The sequence below is a fragment of the Dromiciops gliroides genome, chromosome 3 (assembly GCF_019393635.1).
Source record: "Dromiciops gliroides isolate mDroGli1 chromosome 3, mDroGli1.pri, whole genome shotgun sequence".
NCBI classification, from domain to species: domain Eukaryota; kingdom Metazoa; phylum Chordata; class Mammalia; order Microbiotheria; family Microbiotheriidae; genus Dromiciops; species Dromiciops gliroides.
The window spans coordinates 380,640,887-380,660,217 of NC_057863.1; the positions used below are offsets into that span (position 1 = coordinate 380,640,887).

The 19,331-nt window shown below is 37.6% G+C and overlaps 2 protein-coding genes across 2 annotated transcripts in view; one reads left to right on the plus strand and one right to left on the minus strand.

Moving 5' to 3' along the window:
- LYPD1 (LY6/PLAUR domain containing 1) overlaps positions 1-13,671 on the plus strand; it is a 32,287-nt gene extending 18,616 nt beyond the window's left edge. The window contains exon 3 of the mRNA XM_043991611.1: positions 10,545-13,671. Coding sequence (XP_043847546.1) covers positions 10,545-10,780 — 236 coding nt within the window. The 3' untranslated portion in view covers positions 10,781-13,671. The remainder of the gene's footprint in view (positions 1-10,544) is intronic.
- GPR39 (G protein-coupled receptor 39) overlaps positions 11,001-19,331 on the minus strand; it is a 280,421-nt gene continuing 272,090 nt past the window's right edge. Inside the window, exon 2 of the mRNA XM_043991610.1 lies at positions 11,001-11,747. Coding sequence (XP_043847545.1) covers positions 11,224-11,747 — 524 coding nt within the window. The 3' untranslated portion in view covers positions 11,001-11,223. The remainder of the gene's footprint in view (positions 11,748-19,331) is intronic.

A 19,331-nucleotide genomic window follows, 5' to 3' on the forward strand; every position in this document is an offset into this window, starting at 1 on the left:
GTTTCTTTCAAAGCTCTGGGAAAATGCACATAATTCATCCAAACATTTCCCTTTGAGGACTTGTACCAATCCCCACATAGCATATTCAATGTGATTTAACTCCAACTATGGTGCAGTAAGTGTTGGTCATTGATTGGGTAGGAGAAGATTAGGTGCTTTTTCAAGATCATACACACACAAGAGGCAATTTGATGCACAAGCTGGACTTTCAAGGCAAATATGTAACATGGGGTGAAAAATAGTGGATCATTACAGACTCTGCTTATAAATTTCTATCTCTACTGAAAATGAGCAGAAGCAGGAGACTATTGGAAAAAAGAAATGGATGTTCCCAAAAAAGAAACACCAAGCATTCCATGCCCTTTTCAAAATTGTTGTGGCAGCAAAAATTATGATTCTTGAGGTAAATGACTCCCTTCCATACCCAAAGAGATAAAAGCTATTTGTATGTGTTTTTAAGTTCATACTTATCATTGAGAAATGGTGTGGTGTGGTGGAGAAAGAACCTTCATTGGGAGTTCATTATTCCAGTCAAATCGTGGGTCTGATCCTTATCCCTATACTTATATAATTTTTATATAACATAGCTACCAGAAATAGCTTCATCTTTCATCTTTGAGTTGTTCATTCTCTCACCTCTTTTTCAGGGGCTATTTAGGTGGTAGCTTATAGAGAAATCTAAAGCTGATGTCAATTCTCTGCTTCCCATCTTTCTCCCATCCTATTACCATTATTAATGTCTTATTCAGAAACAAAGCATCTCTACTAGGAACCATTGAGTTGAAAGTCACATTGAAATGTCATCTCATATCTATCCTCCTGCTTCTAGTATGGAAAATACCTAATGACAAATTGATTAGGAGAATATTATTATTATTATTATTGTTTTTGTGGGGCAATGAGAGTTAAGTGACTTGCCCAGGGTCACACAGATAGAGAATATTAATTTTTAAGAACCCCACAGATGAAATTTCATTCTCTTCTTAAGAAAATAAATATAATTAAAAAAATAAAATAGGAAGTAGAAGAAATATCATAGAATATTTGAGTTGAAAAGAACCATAGGGATCCCATAGACAAAATCCCTTATCCTATAAATGATGAAACTGAGGGCCAGAGAAATTGGGCTTGCCCAGGGTTACATAGCTCAGGGGCAGAGGCAAGTTTACAACCCAGATCTCCTAAACTAAAGTGTTCACTCTACTGCATCATGCTGTCTTTTCAGAAAGAGCACAATATTCTACCCATTAGGGGCCTATTGTTGGTAGCTCCAACAATTCCTGTTCACTTACCCAAACCTGCTCTGCTTACCTAATGAAGAAGCAACATTTCCAATTCTGTTCCCCAGACTCTGAGTTCCCTGGTAAATCTAGAGCATAGATGTGGTCAGTAAAGGCAAGGAATAGTATACCTAAAGAAAGAAATGAATATTCACCTAAGCTCAATCAAATTGATTTCAACTCCTAGGTCTTCCTTTTGACAATGGTAATGGACTATACTGGTAATGGAGTGCTTCTCTAGAAGTGGCATTTTCCATAAGTAAATAGATTATCAAGGATACAGAATTTGACAGAGGCATTACTAAGCACATTTTCATTAAAACTGTAGCTTGGGATGGTTTCAGGAGTACATTGGTATGCCATAAACTCATTATGTGGGATTTGTGAAAGTGTGTATCTAAAGAGATGATTTTCATGAGGAAAGGAAGGAAGGAGACACATATCAAGTGACTACTATAAGCCAGGTGCTATGCTAATAAGCACTTTGCATGCATTTCATTTGATCCTTACAACAACCATAAGAGGTAGGGGCAATTATTGCTTCCATTTTGTAGTTGATGAAACTGAGGCAGAGTTTAAGTGACTTGCCCTTGGCCACACAGCTAGGATTGAGTCTGAATTTGGACTCAGGTCTTCCAGACACCAGGCCCAGTATTCTATCTATTGGCCACCTAACTACAGCCAAGGAATGACCATCTTTCCAACCTTTAAGCTTAGGATAAACTTTTGACATAAGAAAATATCACAGATTCTCCAGATCCCAGGAATTCATTGGGCTCACCTGTGTAGTGAAAGAAGCCTCTCGTGGAAGAGGTTTACTAAAGCAAAAACGACTCTTTTGTAAAAATGAGACAACTTCAGGTTCTGAGTGAAGACCCAGAAAGTCAAACACACATGAAGCTTTCCCAAACGTATTGGGAACCACCAAGTGCAAAATCAGATTCAGGTTCCCTTTAGAAGAAGCTGTCCAGCTGGCTGCCAGCATCAACAAAGGATATATTCATTCTTTCTTAAGAGACTTTGGCTTAATGAGAAGGTGAAAGCAAGTGGCTTAAGGTCTATTTACTGAATTCACCCCACCCCATCCCCCACCCATGTTTCTGAGGTTGCTACAAGACTGACTCAACCACAAGAAGTGGCTCCATCTTTCTAGTGTTTTCCTTTTCCCTTTTCCCCCCAAAGGTGCATCAGATGTCTTAGAGACCAAGTCACTATGACTATTGATGTAGGTTCTAGGCCAAAAGCAAGGCTTGCAATCCTATAAAGTTTCAGGGATGTGATAGCATGGGAGGAGAGGTTGGAAGAAAAAAGTTGGTATATAATATGAAGGAATATGTGTGTATATATATATATATATATATGTGTATATACGCAAACATATACATATATACTATGTATGTACACATGCACATATGTGTATGCACATGCATATCTACACATGTGTGGATGGATGTGAATATGTGTGTAGATACACATATCTACACACACACACACACACACACGCGCGCGCGCGCACGCGCACGCATGCGCATGTATTCATGTAGCCTCATTCCCCTTTCCTTTCCAACCTCAGGAGTGTCCTTTCCAAACCTGTTTCCCAGGGTAATTTTTTTTCTCTTTGACAGATGCTCTTCTGTAAATGACCTTTTACAAAGGCCTTTAAATTTTTCCTGGAGTCACATGTAAAGCAGGAGAATAAAGGTCTGTTTGCAAGTGTGAATTTCTTATGATGAGAATGATGAATGATGAGAATTAGGTATTCAATAGAAATGTGAATACTATCCAAATGATCTAAATCAGGAATTGGGGGAGATGGGATCATTGTGTTCTTCTTTGGACACAGTAGTTGTGTATTGAGTAATACATCTACTGGGCAAATAATCCATGTGCTTTGGAACAGTTTAAGTGTGTTCCAAGAGAAAAGGTGATAGCCTATCATGACCATAGCACTTTGGTGCCAAATCCCTCACCTTCTTACCTTTCCCAGGATGGTTCTGTGATATTTATTTGATCTTGGTGATCCTAGATATCGGCTGAGTGTTCAATGAGAGATCTGCTACAGTATAAGTCTCCAACAGTGAAGAGACAACAGTTGTCGCCCTCGGTTACACTGAACTGGACCAGTATGGCACAAATAGGGAGAAAGACCAGGCAGATGGTTGAGAGAAAGAGCTAAGTTGTCAGGATGACTTTGGTTAGCTGCAACTCCAGAGAGCATAATATATTTTATGAGCCTGCCTGGAAACTTTACAACATTTCAGGAAGCCAAGTTGGATCATTTTAAAGAAGAGTTAAGGGTCTTCCCTTTGGATACCCTGGGACAACTTAAATTTGTGCTTATTCTTCATTGCCAGAGCCAAGGTTTGGGAACTTCAACTATATGCACTTGCTTAGAGAATAGAGATTTTTCTCAGAATATTTTATTCAATCATTGGCTATCTCCTAATCAAGTACCTGGTGAAGGATGGAGAAGTGAGTTTTAGCAAAATTGACTGACAGAAACCAGTGAATTCAGAGAAATTAGCTCATACTTATTGTTTGCCAAACTGATCAACTTGTCTTTTTCTTAGGGACCTTAGTTACCAAGAACATGGAGTTTTAAAAGAAAAGATACTATTCAATTAGACTAACATGAGACAGGTTTTTTTTGTTGTTTTTTTTACCCCATGTACTCCAGAAAACAATCTCAGTCTATAGAGGAACTGTGACCTAAGCAAGATGAACATGTAAAAAAAAAAAAAAGAACAAACTCAGAGAAAACGTGTCTTCTTTCCCCCCTCTATGTGTGATCAATAATTTAGCTCTGAAAACAAACCTACCTACTGCTTTCTGTAAAGTCAGCGCCCTCTATTCCCTGCTTCTCCAACCCTGCTGAGCACAACACTTCCCCATTCTGTTCTCTTTTTCTTCCTCTCATCAAAACAAGTACTCTTTCTCATTCCTTCTCCCCACCCTTGCTATCTCCCTTTATTTCTGTTTCATAACTTCCCCAATTTCTCTCTTCATCAATTCAACACACTTGCTAGAATATGGCCTTAATATAAAAGATCCTGCTCCAAGAAGGAGTTGATGCAAAAACCTGGGACATGATAATGTGATACCAAATTACTCCAGACTTCCAAGAAAGAATATTGCTTTCAAGCCAAAGCCATAACACTGTGAATGTGCAAGTGACTGTTTCTAAATATTAAGAATGGAATTGAATGAAACTATCCAACTAGTAAACAGTCAAAATGTCTTTATTTTTAAAACAGAGAAAATATTGTCAAGTCATTTTGTGCCAACTTTCTGATGTATTTTATTTTAATAGTGATTTAAATTTGATAAGCAGAATAAAGGGGCTTTGTTCTAAATTCAGGAAAGGAACAATTTGATTTCCATTTTCTCCATCTCAGTTTATGTCATTCCAATACTTGATTGTATCTCCCCTCTCTGTAACATTACCACTTCAGAGGTCTCTGGGGATCCTGTCTCAACAAGCCATATTAACCCACCCTCAAGACATTAAGAGGCTTCTCAGAAAGGATTGAATATGGTATATAGATGAATCAGCCAGCCAATGCATTACTGATACAGGACAGGAGAGGTCCCTGAGTCAAGGAAATACAACCCTTGCCTACCTTACAATGGTATTATCTTTTCTTCTGTCATATTCACTCCTTTGGCAAGACAGTGGGACCTTGGTTTTTAATCGAAAAAAGAATCCCATGATCCTTCAGTACAGCCTGCATGTATTTGATTGAACAGAGGAGTATCACCTGAGCAAAAGACTTTAATAGTTGACACTTAAAATATATATATTATTTTTCATTTTTACACGAACTTTATTTCTGAAGATAAATACCCAATTGTATCTTGTATCTACCTACTCTTCTATCCAACTGGCCATCAAAAATGAGAATGAGAGAGAGTGAGTGAAGTTAAGCAAAACTAGCCAACAAATTAACTGAGCATGTCAATCCATCCAGTGTTTCACATCCATCCCACACCCAACTCTTCAGGAAGAAAGGGACATGCATTTTTCTCAACTATTCTGCTGGGATATCCTTGGTCAGTATGATTACACAGCCCCCCGTTTTACTTTTTCCCATTTCCACTAATATTGTCGTCATCATATACATTGCTTTCCTAGTTCTGTTTACTTCATTTTGCATCAATTCATATGTCTTCAATCACTTTCCTGGATTCTTCATAGTTGTCTTTTCTTAACAGTACAATAATCTTCCATTACATTTATATAATTATATCTTGGTTAGGCATTCGCCAAATAATGTGTCTCTATTTTGTTCCCACAAAAAGTCTAACCATCTCTTTTCACAAAGTGACAATTCATAACAAATTCTAGCCAAAACAGTGACTTTCTTTAAATATCACCAGTACAAAGTTATTTAGTACCCAGAAGAGACTAGGAAAGTCATTTAGCCCTTTTGGATCTCACTTTCTGCATGTGCAAAATAAGGGAATTAAGTGAAATGTTTTCTCAAGACCCTCCCAGTTCTAAATTTGATGATCTTAGGTCTCACAGACTTATAGAATGAATTTTAGAGACTATCTAGTCCAACCCCTTCATTTTTACAGATGAGGAAACACTTCCAGAGAGGTCAAATAACTCATCCAGGATGACACAGCTACTTAGCAGCAGAATTGTGATATAACTGGAATCTCCTGCTTCCTCTTCCAAGGCCCTTTCTAGCAGACCACACAGCTTGCATATTGCTCAAAATAAGTGTCCCAGATAATAGATTAGGTATGTAGCAATAACGGCTTCTGTATTATGCTTTAATGTTTTGCAAAATGCTTTGTATTCCTCATAGCAATCCCATGATAGGACATTGCTGTTTGCAGATGATGTCATTGGGGCACTGACTGGTTAAGTGATTTGCCCAAAGGTATGCAGCTAGAAGGGGGCAGAACATAGATGTTTTGACATTAGGTTCAATTTTCTTTCCACTTCACTATGCTCTAGGAACAGTTTTGCCCGGAAGAACAATTTTCTGATTGTAAGAAAAATGGACCAGCAATCCATATAGTTCTAAATACCCTTAAGTAGTCCCCCACTGCTTTTTAAGTATTTAGGATTATGGGTTAAATAGTAGAATCATCTGAACATATTATCCTAGATTTTGAGCTGGAAAAGACTGGAGGTGATTTAGTCCAACCCTCTCATTTTTCAGATAAGGAAACTGAAGCATAGAGATTGACTCTATTAAATTTTTGATAACTATTAATGTAGCTGGGGATTGCCTTTTGGAGCTGCTAAAAAGGGCTCTAACTATTGGTAGGAAGGTGGTACCTTTCTCTGAAGAAGGCTGGATAGCATTTAAGCTTTCTCTGTTCAGGCTGAGTCACAGACAACATTAATTGGCAGCCTTTGATTGACAGAGACAAGTGACTCTCGGTTAATCCAAAGAGATGAACCCACCACAGTTCATTTTAGTTTTTTCTGCTGGGCATTTTTTATTTGATAGTCTTTTCCTTTCTATAACAGAAATATCCCGTCATTTCTACACATGATAAAGAATTTTGGCTCATCTCAGAAGCAAAGTTTGCTTGTTAAATGATTCTTACCTGCATCTGACTGATGTCCACTCTTTCCATGTTTCAGTAGATAATGTTAGGAAGCCGAAACAATTCAGTACCCGGTGGTGAGTCTCTGAACTAAACTTGACCAATCCTCAGGCCTCTATTCAAAGTCTTTCTAGTTTGGTAAAACCAACTAGTTCTTGTCATCTCCTTGAATAACATTTGAAAATCCATGGTTTTACCTCCTTACTATCATGTATAAGCAAAGCAGGACAGAGTAAACCCACTACCTCCACCACAAGTGACCATTAAATAGATAGAAAGAGCCCTGGATTTTAGAATACAAGAACCAAGGTTGGTTTTGTCATTACTTGTGTGACTCTGGCCATGTCGTGCATTCTCTTTGGGCTTCTGTATCTAAGGAGGGATATTGGACTAGATGACCTTTTATGTTCCTTCCAGTTTGATACCATTTGATCTCCTAGGAAAAAGTGTGTTATTGTGGAAACAATGCTGGCCCAGCCATCATAAAAGCTGATTTCAAGTTCCAGCTCTCTCACTTATTACCAGTGAGCTGCTGAGCAGAAATAGTTGGTAATCAACATCTTTTGGCCATATCTTCCTCAACTGTGAAATTGGAAGATTTCTATAAGTGACTGTGATCACTAAATTTTCCTGCAACTTTCAAGATTTTTGATTCTTATTTCCCTTCGTGTTGGTATTTAGTGTCTACTCCCTCTGCCTCCAGCTTTAAAGCCTCCCCTTCCACTCTTTCTAGCCCCACTGCAGTGTCCTCACTATGGTCTGCAGCAGTGACTTTGGGGTCAAACCTAAAGGAATTTTCTTGAACCATTTTAATTTCTACCTGGACATTGAACCCAAACATCTACCCTGTAATCCTCAAAGTATCTAAGAAACTCCCTGACCCTTCCTCCTCCTCTAAGTGTTACCCTTACCTTTCCAGTATTGACATTTTGTTTTCTTTCTTCCTCCACACTGGGTGTCCTGGAGGGATCTATTTGGGATTCTCATTTCTCTTTGGACCATTCCATGGCGGGACTTGTCTGTGACCATTACTTTGCAAATGGTTTGCCAGCTACTTTTCTACCCCTTAACTTCACACCTTCAGTCCAATCATTTGCCATTCTCAACAAGAGATAATCATAGTCATAGATACACAGACCAAGAAGAAATCTTTTGTGTTCCTAGCCACCTCAGCTATATATTTATATATGTATGTATGTATGTATGTATGAATGAATGATATGTGTGTGTATACCCCTTCTCCCCCTGAAAATTTTTCTGAAATCCTTAATGTTAGAACTCAAGTTAACTTGTCCTTCATCTTAATCTAGTTGGTTATCAGACTGTATCATGTCTTCATGTACTCAGTCTCAAGTATTCCTTGTTGCCTTTCACTTTGGATAGGTGCTTCTTTAACTGAATTATACCTCTTCCCCTAAACTAGCCATTTAGCCTCAGTTCTTACCCCTATAGCCCCAAATTCCTAGACATGGTAAACTCTCCCATTTTCTTTTTAAACTATCACATTTATTAACTCTTCTACCTATCAGGGTAATGTTGACACTCAATTTTTTTCCTTTTCTTTTCTTCTTTTCTTTTCATTTCTTTTTTGAGACCTAGATTCCCTATATCTCCCAGGCTGGAAGTATGTTGGCTACTTACGGGTCTGATCCCAATACTAATCTGTGAAAAGCTTGAACCTGTTCAATTTTTCTATCTGGTCCAGTTTACTTCTCCTTGGGCAATGCCGTAACCCTCTGCTTCCAGAGGCTCACAATACTTGAGGACTCTTCATTTTTGTCTATGTTCCTCCACTTCCCCATACACTCCCTGAAACAGAATGCTCTTGCCAATTCATTTGAAATTAATACTATTCTTCCTGTGCTCCAGAATGTCTTCCAGGATTATAAAACTAATGGGAATTCATACCTCTTTCACAACAATGTTTATATACCCTTACCTAATGCCTTTCAAAAGGAGTAGAAATGATTGTATTGCTATGTTTGTCCTCATCTTAAAAGTATCAGCTTGTTTAAATGACATTTTGGGTCCCCTAGAAAATTTTTTAAAAAAATCAAAACAAGCCTCCTCCCCCATAAAAAGAATGAACTGACCTTGGAGATAAATAAGCAAAATTTATTGAATTTCCAACTTGAGTAAACTTGTTAAAAAAAAAAACAGTTTTTAAATGAAAACATCTTCCATTGGTTAAAAAGTGAACAATTAGCATCAATAATAGCTGATGTTGATATAGGCTTTATTGTTTACAAAGCAACTTACACACAGAAATTGTGAGGTAAATAATACAAGTTAAATTGGCTCTCTTTTACAGATGAGTAAACAGAGACACATGGGTTGTGACATGCCCATGGTCACAGAGTTAGTAGATGTCAGAACCATATCTTCTGACTTGAAATTGAGTTATCTTTCCACTATAACACAGATGCTTTGAGAATGACAGTGGCAATTCTTCCCCTCCCCTATTAACCTAGTTTTTGTTTTTTGTCTATTATTTTACATACACGTTGTCTTTCCTTTGAGAAAGTAAGATCTTTGAGGGCAGGGGCAATTTCACTTTTCTCATTATATCCCCCAGTGCCTGGAACACTGTAGGTGCTAAATAAATTCTTGGTTGATTGATTCCCTGGCAATCTAATTTGATAACTTTTAGTTATCATACCTGGCATATGTATAATTGTATAAAAGTTACTTTCTTCCTGTCACTCATTGTATACTCACCAAATACAAATGGATGATGACAGGCTTTGAATATTTGTTTTCATTTAGAAATTTTACAAATAGGCTAGTTTCTTTCTATGGGCTTTGTCTTATTCTGAGAGGGAAAGATTCAGATCCCCCACTATTATCGTTTTGCTATCTATTTCCTCTTGCAGCTCATTTAACTTCTACTCTAAGAATTTGGATGCTATACCACTTGGCGCATACATGTTTAGTATTGATATTACTTCATTAACTATAGTACCTTTTAGCAAGATGTGGTTTCCTTCCTTATCTCTTTTTATTAGATCTATTTTTGCCTTTGCTTTGTCTGAGATAAGGATTGCTACCCCTGCTTTTTTTCCTTTAGCTGAAGCATAATATATTCTGCTCCAATCTTTTATCTTTACTCTGTGTGTATCTCTCCTATGGGCTTTGTCTTGAAGGAATTTTAGGAAAATGGAAAATAGCCTTCTCAGGTGACCCCTTAAGAGGCCAGAGGAAGTTAATGTTATTGCATAGGAGGCTTATTTGATCCCAAGAGAAAATATATCCAACTCCTTGGCAGAATCTGAAGCAAAAAATACATACATATATGTGTATACTTACATACATATACATAATATGTAGATTGAATTCTGCACCACATGAGAATGTAGATAAATCTGCTATACTTGTAACACAAAACTAAAATGTTTTAAAATACAAGAATTACAACATGATCTCTATAACCCTTTTTCAGTTGGATATATTATCTGGTTTGAGTAACCTAAAAGTTCCTTTCAAGATTTTGTTGAGAATAATCAAGGTGATGTCTTTGAGCAAGTCTGCATTTTAGAGGAAATCACATTGGACCAAACTGTCTCAATGACATGGTCAGGCTGTCCAGTGGGTGTATGGGGGTTGAAAGTGGGTGATGAGGTGAAAGGCTGGGAGGCTTCAGGTTTGATGTTTAGCCAATACATGGTCATAGAAGTGCCTTTTGCTTTTGTGTTCCAGGAATTCTGTATCGCAAGTCCTGTGCATCGTCAGCTGCCTGTCTCATTGCCTCAGCTGGATACCAATCCTTCTGCTCCCCAGGGAAATTGAACTCAGTCTGTATCAGCTGCTGTAAATCCTCACTCTGCAATGGGCCCCGGCCCAAGAAAAGGGGCAGCTCAGCCACAATGCCAAGAGCCAGGCTCCCCACTACCCTTCTTCTCTTGAAACTGGCCTTCTTCTCAGTGCACTGCTAAAATAGAAGGATGCTCTGCCTAGACCCCACCCTTGTCCATTTGGCTCTCCTCTGTCCTTCCTCAATTCCCTTGTTTCTCTTCTGAAGCAAAACTTTGTTGTTGTTTTTTTTCTCTTTTTTCCTTAATGAAAGAGCTCAATGTAAAAAAGAAAAAAAAAAAGAAAATCCCAGAAAGAAACATTTTTGTAACCTATGACTGAATTTTCAATGTGCACTTAAAAGTGGGTGGGAGGTAGGAGATGAGGGACTGGAAATCGTATGTTCCCTTTGTGTTACTAGAAACCAGGTCTACTTTTTCAAAATCAGCACTTAATGACACTAAGGTGGATAACTTTATTTGTCTCCTAACTCCCAACTTTCTTTCCATAGTGTTTTTGTTTTGTTTTGTTTTGAGGATTTGTGGAGGTGAGAGGGTCACTCAATAATGACTGCCTTATTTGGAATTCATACTTCATTCTCCAATAGATTGTTCTCTACACCTAGATGGGGCTCTGAAGCAACCTCCAGTGCTTTGCTTTCTGAGTTGGGCTCTAGCGATTCAAGACTCAATTGCTCAGGCCCAGAGTCAGGCTTGGCCTCACTCTGAAAAGTTTTTAAGCAGACCTTTTTAGTTCTCCTTGCAGAGGCATTGCGCCATGATGAAATGAAGATCAATGGGCGGGTGGAGCGGCCACTGCTGGTTGTGGAATTCAAATGGGCCCGGAGCAGTTTCTCTTTGTTGGCATGCTCCAGAGTCAGGCGACAGCAGATAACTTGACGGAACACCTTGCGGAACTGCCGAGATGAGATATTGTATAGGAGTGGGTTGATGACGGAACTGAGGTAAAAGAAAGTATCAGCAAAGGGAAGGAGAATCATGTATGCCTTGAAATAAGAGCGAGTCCAATCCTGCTTTGGTTTTGCTGCAGCCATGAGCCTTCGAATCTGGTTTGGCATCCAGCATACTGCTAGAGTCACAACAATCAGTCCTGAGTGTGTAAAGGGGAAGAAAGAGAGAGAGAAAAAACACAGCATGTGAAAAAAATTCATAAAATATTTAGTCTCTCAGTTCTGCACTTATCAGCTAGGAAATGGTACCAATTTTTCAATGTTTTGCTTGACAGATTTTTCTGCCACTAGCAAAAAAAAAAAAAATTAACGCTATTTCAAGGCCAGAGTCATTGGCTGTATTAAAAACCATTAAATGTATAGATGGGGCTTATTTATACCTGTTGATGTCTGTTCATTTTAAAATGGTTTTATTGATATTTGTATCCTTGGAAAACATTTTATGTGGTCTATGAATTTGGTTTGTTTTTGCTTTCCTTTTTCTTCCTTTTAAAAATATAGCCATATTAGATTCGGCAATGTCTGTAAAAGACTACACTTTGTATTTTATGAGATGTAGAGTTAGCATTATTTTTGGCAATCTTCCTCTTAGAGAGAATATTTTTAAGTCGAATGGAAGTGTATATATGGATATATACCCTTTTGATGGGAATGGACATATACTTAATTATGTTGGATTCTTATTAAATTCACGTAGAATCAGACTTTTGAATGGCTTATGTCACTAAGAACTCCAAATGAGCATATAGGTGCCAATTGGTGTTCAATACTCACCATCCTAATGGCACACTTTGTATTTTCACAGGACTTTCCCATTATCTCCCTCAGAGAGGATTTGTTTTAATGGTTAACCCTAAAATCAGTATAATTTGGATGGGGACTTGGGTCCTTCATAAGTCTTTAATCACACTTCCTCTCTCTTAGTTCTATTGTTCTATAATCTAGAAAAATAGTGGACTCCCAAGGAGGAGAAAGTGTTCACGCAACTATTTATAAATTATAATTATAAAGCACCCTCTGGTATAATCAAAAGCTGTATTTACATCTTTACATTCACATATACTCTCAGGGCCATATGTATATGACTATTGATAGTTATGCTACTTTGATGGAGCATGCCGTGTGATGTACAATGCACTTAACAACAAATGTCTTGACTGCTTATCTAAATTGGGTAAGAAATGAAGGGAATGCTTAAGGCCACATATCTGCATTGAGGGCCTTTCTGCCACTGAGGAGACATTCAGCCACATGGATAAGAATCCACATTGCTTTAGTATTTCAAGGTTTTCAAAATGCTTTCCTCACAATCATGTAGCTAGTTCTGGAGCAAAGATTTGAACCTAGATCTCCTAACTCTCCGCTATACCATGCTGCCCCTCATGAAATTATAATGTAGTCCTAGAGGCAACTCCCATTTCATTTAGTTTTTTAAAAAACTTCTTTATGTTGTTTTGGCTTTTTTTGCATTTGGATAATACAGCAAAAGGCAAGATTCCTTATTGTTTTAATCTACTAACAAGCTGCCTAACACTCCCCAATTAAAATTTGGCCCCTACAGAGGCCATAGGGAAAAACAATTTCTGGCAATGGTCTCTTCCTGTCTGAGATCAAAAATGAATATTTTCTACAATAAAAACTACTCCAGGAGAAGTGAACACTTTGACTAAAGTCAGAAATGGCAGTCCCACTTTGGCTTGACTTGGTCTCTCTTTGCATGGTAGTAAATTGCCTTGGGTGAGTTCTCAGCAGTGATTCTGAAATAGCACTATTCACCCAACAGCCAATTTTTAGAGAATAAGTGAATTCAGTTAGGAAAAAAAACAAAACATAAGTCAATGATGACTTTATTTCACAGGTTCCCTGATTATTTTGTGACCGTTTTAATTTTGAAAAATTTCTAATGTCAAGGTTTATTTCCAGTGAGGTGGTACGGTCAATGGAGCATCAGACCTGGACTCAGGAAGACATGAGTTCAAATCTAGTCTTAGACTCTTACTAGCTATTTGACCTTGGGCAACTCACTTGACCTCTTTTTGCCATTAATTTTTTCATCTGTAAAATAGGGATAATAATATCACCTACTTCTCAGGATTGTTGTGAGGATACAACAAGATAATAATTGTCAAGTGTTTCGCAGAGTGCCTGGCACATAGTGTTATGTAAATATTAGCCATTTCTCTAATTTTATCTCTACATGAGAGATGCCCCCCAAATATTCAATAACTCTAAATATAAAAAGAGTAAATTTAATTAAACCACAATGATATAATAAGAAAGAAGAAAACAGACTGAATTAAATAGGCTGGATTATCCAATTATAGATACTGGACTGAAAAAAAAATTTTTTTTCTGACTGAGTAGAAAGGTATTGCTTACTTAAAAAATAGAAGACATGTAGCCACTTTGAAAAACACTGGGATTTCATGTATTCTGTTTATCTTCCTGTTTCTATAAAGTTAGTGCTTCTTTCTCAGCATCACTAACTGAAAGGTTCAGCTTATTAATTTGAAGAAGACAGGAGGCTTGACTTCCTAAAGTAGAAGGTACATTCCTTGAAAAAGTAGGTTCTTTCCCCCTATCATTGAACTCCAGAGCCTATGCACAACTGACGACTGATTTCCCAGAATATAAAAAATTGAACACATGGTTTTAGTGTGTTGTACTACATTGAGGGTAGTTGTACATACAGTCCAGGAAATGGAAATGGCAGGGGTGGGGGGGAGTGAGATCAAGTATGAGTTACACATAACACAGCATTTTAAAGCTAAGGAAAAGTTGCTCTGAGACTAAAAGAGGAAAACATAGTTATGGGGCAAGGTCAGATATGGAGAAGGTGGTTTTATTTCAGTATTAACTACTATTCCTTGTTTTCTTGGACTTTTTTACCAGGCCCCTTTTAAATAGATGTGGCTGTTGTCCTTGACTGGGGATTATTCTACCAGCAAAGACCAGTTTTTAGGATGGGTTTCTAGCATTTGGACTTCTTCCCTTTGCACCACTTTCAAGCTGTGACCTCCACCACCAGCCTAATCATTAGCTATACCTCAAAGGACATTAGTCAAAAAAGAGCTTGGGGTTAGTCACTTAGCCTCTTGAGTTCTCAGTTTCTTTATCTGTAAAAGTAAGGAATGGGATAACTGCTAACATCCTTCCTATCTCCCAATTCTATAATTCTCTGACTAGGAAAACCTAAAAGAAGCTCCTTCCATAGTCTAAAAATTTCCACCTATGATTCTTGTGCCCATGACTTTATTCTGTAGGACTTGACATTGAGAGAATAAGTTTATCCTGTGTTTTCATTTGAAGATATATTAGGTGACTCTAGATCCTACATCTGAGGCCAAAACACGTAAGCACAAGATTTGGTTTATGTCACTTTCTGTTGTCATGAATCTATGATCATGTCAAAAGAGTCTATCTGCACTTGAACCACTTGACAAAGATGACACAATTACCTCTGGTTCCCCAAGAATGAAAAGGATAATTTAGTGACTTTGCTTGTATTTTCAAAAGTATTTTTTAAAGGAAAGCTAAACATTAAGTATACATGTATAGTCCATGACGAATATGAGACATGTACCCTTGAACAGTATGATGAAGGTTAGTTTTTCAGGGAGAAACAGTCCTCTCTATGAAGAATTTGTCATTTTTATAAAGACAAGTAATTGCTCAGTTTTATGCATTGAAACAATAAGCATTATTTTCTGTGCCATACACTTATATGAATGAATACCATGGCCACAGCCAGATTCTTTGCTACTGTAAAGCTCCAAGGCAAAGCTCCAAGTCTTTTTCCTGCTTTAATATAGCATATTAAAGATTTTGGTAAATTTGTGTTGAAATGCAATCAATTTGGACTTGTATATTACCTTTGGAAAATCTATAAAGTGTTGGTCTGTGTCATGTAATGTGTAAAATACACTCAACTTTATGGTGAACTTGAATGGAAATCAGTGAGCCAAACTCACTCATGGAAAACAGGTAAACTATTGGAACATAATCATTGATAAATATGTATTGCATTCCAAGCAACCTTGTATTCTGGGTTAAGAAATTCCTTTGCATCTTAGCTGTTTTTCTGCATTAACTACTTTCATTTTTTTCATCCTTCATCAGCACACTAAAATGATGAGGGCTATTAGAGGATGAAACAGATTTACTCTCAATGGAATAATGTTTAAAAAACAGAAGTAATGCAGATGTCCAACAACCTACTTCAATGAAGCTTGAAATTTCGACGTCAGAATCCATCTGCTTGGTTTAATCTTCAAAGGTGCATTAAGCTATGCAATCTAACACTTGGTGGCATTGATATATATCTCACTCTGTACTTAGGTTTTTTCCTCCCATCCTTAAGTGAAGATGTGTTTGTAGTTTCCTTTAATTCATTTGAGAATCAAAGAATTTTAGAGTGGTAAATGAGCCTTAGAGAGCCTAATCTTACTCTTAAATTTACAGATGAGGAAAATGAAGCCCACAGAGGTGACATGGTAAGTCACAACTCACCTCTCCTTACTATCATAAATCCATTGCTAATTCCTTTATACAAAATACTGTATAAACGTATATTTTAGGTTCTAATCTCTGATTGACAGCAGGCTTCAGGACTATCCCATCACCCTTCTTACCTCCTTTTTTTTTTTGTTCTTGTTTTTTTGTTTATTTTTTTTTTTTTTTGCAGGGCAATGAGGGTTAAGTGACTTGCCCAGAGCCACACAGCTAGTAAGTGTCAAGGGTCTGAGGCCAAATTTGAACTCAGGTCCTCCTGAATCCAGGGCTGGTGCTTTATCCATTGCGCCACCTAGCTGCCCTCTTACCTCCTTTTGGAAATGAAGACCATCATTTCCAATCTTCCCCTCCTTGCAGTATCACTGTAGCCTTGGAAAAACACTTTGCATTGAAGTAGTGCATTACTAATATCCCCCCAATACTTTTTAATGATTAGTTTCCCTTAGTTTGGGCCTTACTGAGAAAGATGCTGGGATGAATCAGCTATATCGAGGGTCCTATGTGCATATGAGGGCTTGGACCACTTCAATTGCAACATGCTGTAAAAACTCAAATTATGTAAATGTTTTTCAGAAGACTTGCAGGACCAAAGTCATGTTTGGGTTATTGGCTTCTTGGAAGCAGTAACAACAGATCTAAGAATATTAGTCTAAGGAGGCATCTCCCAATCAAATTTTACTCTGATGACCTGAAAAGATTTGGTAGTTTCATGATTTCTTTCCAAGAAAATCCACTTTATAGGACTCAAAAGATTCCAAGATATTGCTTTTTACCTTTCTATCCAAATCCTACCATAAAGAGTCAGGTTTGTGAAAATTTAAAGAGAGTTATTCTAGAAGGTAGGGAAGACGAAGACAAGAAGGTGAGACATGCCATTTACACTAATGCTAACTTCAAAAAACTTTATTTATTTTTAACTCTTCTTCCTGCCCAAGGCACGAAATATTCCAATTCCTCCTCAACCCTGATCACCTATCCTGGGAGTTAGCCTTAAACAAGCTTTATAAAGAGCAATAGAAATCAGAAGTCACTTTGATTATGGTTACCTTTAACCAAAAGTTGGTGGGGTTAGGAGTGAGGAGTTGGGGAATGAAGTGAAAACTTTGCACTTTTGAGTTTAATTTCTCCAGACTATGCTACCAGCTCTTGCTAACAGAATCAGCTAAACCTGTTGTAGAACTCAACACAATCACCAATGGATTGATTGCGTAATTGGTGGGTGTGAGTATTAAAATACACAACTTTAGTCTGATGTTTTTTCCTGGAAATTGAACTAACATGCATATGGGAGGGTGAGTAATGGAACACTTGCTTGTCAACTGACACTTAAAGATGAGTTGTCAGGGAAAAGCAAGCATATATTTAAGAGTCGGGAATCAAAAAGAAAAATGCATTCACTAAACTGTTGGCTCTTTGCCAATTTCTCTTTTTGTTTTGATCTCACTGACCTCTCCTCAGCTGAGAGATTGTATTTTGTCACAAGGTGAACAAGGAAGTAATCTCTATCAACATCAACCTTAGTGGAATTTCTAACTATCCAACCTCTAAGAAGTCCACATGGACATAGTTTACTAGAAAATACTTTGCATTTGTTCTGGTCACCATCCCTTTCCCTTACTTTTATTTCATTGTGTTACAAACCAATTTTCATTTATTTTTGTGTCCAAAGTCAGCATTAACTAAGTTCCCTAAAGTCCTCCAGGCCTTACCTGTGAGTCGTCAGGGTCCTGCTGTTTGACCCAATGATGTACCCTAAAAAACTCTGAGCATTGTCTTCTATCCTGTAGCTGAATCCTTAACATTTCCAGGCCTAAAAGTCCACCCTGCAGCCTAATTCTTCTCTCAAATATCAAGTCTCATAATTAGAATATCAGTTCCTTGAGAGCAGGGAATGTGCTTGATACATAGGAAATGCATAATAAATGCTTTCATTTATTCTCTCTCCTTGCCCTTCTTTTCTATTGTATCCTTTTCATTTTATCTCTATACCTCCTCTCTTGTCTTTCCTTTGTCTTTTTAAAAATTCTCTCCCTCTTCTGCTAGGCTTCCTTCTGTTCCCTCACTCTCTTTTCTCTCTTTTCCATTTACTCTTTGAATTTTGCCAAAATAACCATGAACCAAGCAGTGTACAAAAAGATCTATGTTGCCAACCCACCGACTGTTTGTTTGGATGGGCTTAAGAAGATAATTGGATCAGCTGCAGGCAAGTTTCTTTAATAGCTAACAGGTGGCCAGCTATCTTAACTGGTAGGACTACTGCCAATTTTGCCAAAGAAACCCTCAAGGGAGTTTTGGAAACAAAACACTTTGGATGCTGAAGATACAGGTGTGAAATACAGGTGTGGGCCACACAATGGAGTTTGGGTCTCACCAGGGAGCCACCTCCCATTGCTCCCTGCTTCTCTTTCTGGGGCTTCAAAAATGATAAATGGCGCAGTGCTTTTGAAGGGTGGGGTAGAGAAAAGACATGATAATCATCTTCTCTGCTGATGTGTTAGTTCAGTCACAATCTTTTAAGCAAATCTGTACCTTTTTTCCTATATTAAATGACCAAAAAAAAAAGAGGATGAGAAGAACTATGTCAGAGTTTGCTTTCATTTCAGTTTTAAAATTTGCCAGATGGAGCTCAGACCCATAGCTTTAAAAACAAATGTTAATCACATGGATGGGTTCTTCTGCCCATGGAGGCAGACTGTGTAATGATCTGTCCTGGCCACAGATATTTGGTCTAGCTCATTTAAGGGTTTCATTACCAATATGGTGCCATCTACCATATTGAGATTAGAGGTTGAGGGGAGGTCAGAGTTCATACACTAAATATTAGTTCTACTCCATCTCTACTTGCAAGCTTCCATGCAAGAGGAAAGACTATATAATTAGCTAAGATAACATATTTATAAAATAACCTTCCCTGGGAGCTTTTAGGATACCCCTCTGTACTAGAAATAAGTGCCATTGGGGGCAATTGCTATTTAGTGACCTGTCATTCCTGTAATCATGCATGGTAAATGATCAATTGAAATCTGGTAAATAAATATTTTTCTATGTGGATCTCTTGTATATAGCTTTGTGAGTTTCTATACAAACAATTTATTGTAAAGCACTGTATAAGATGTCCTGAAATTAAAGTTCTCAAGTGTGGTAGAGTTATAAAGGGCTTCAACTGTTTCTCAGTCTGATTGGTAAAGCCAAATATTTCTTCAACTGTGACA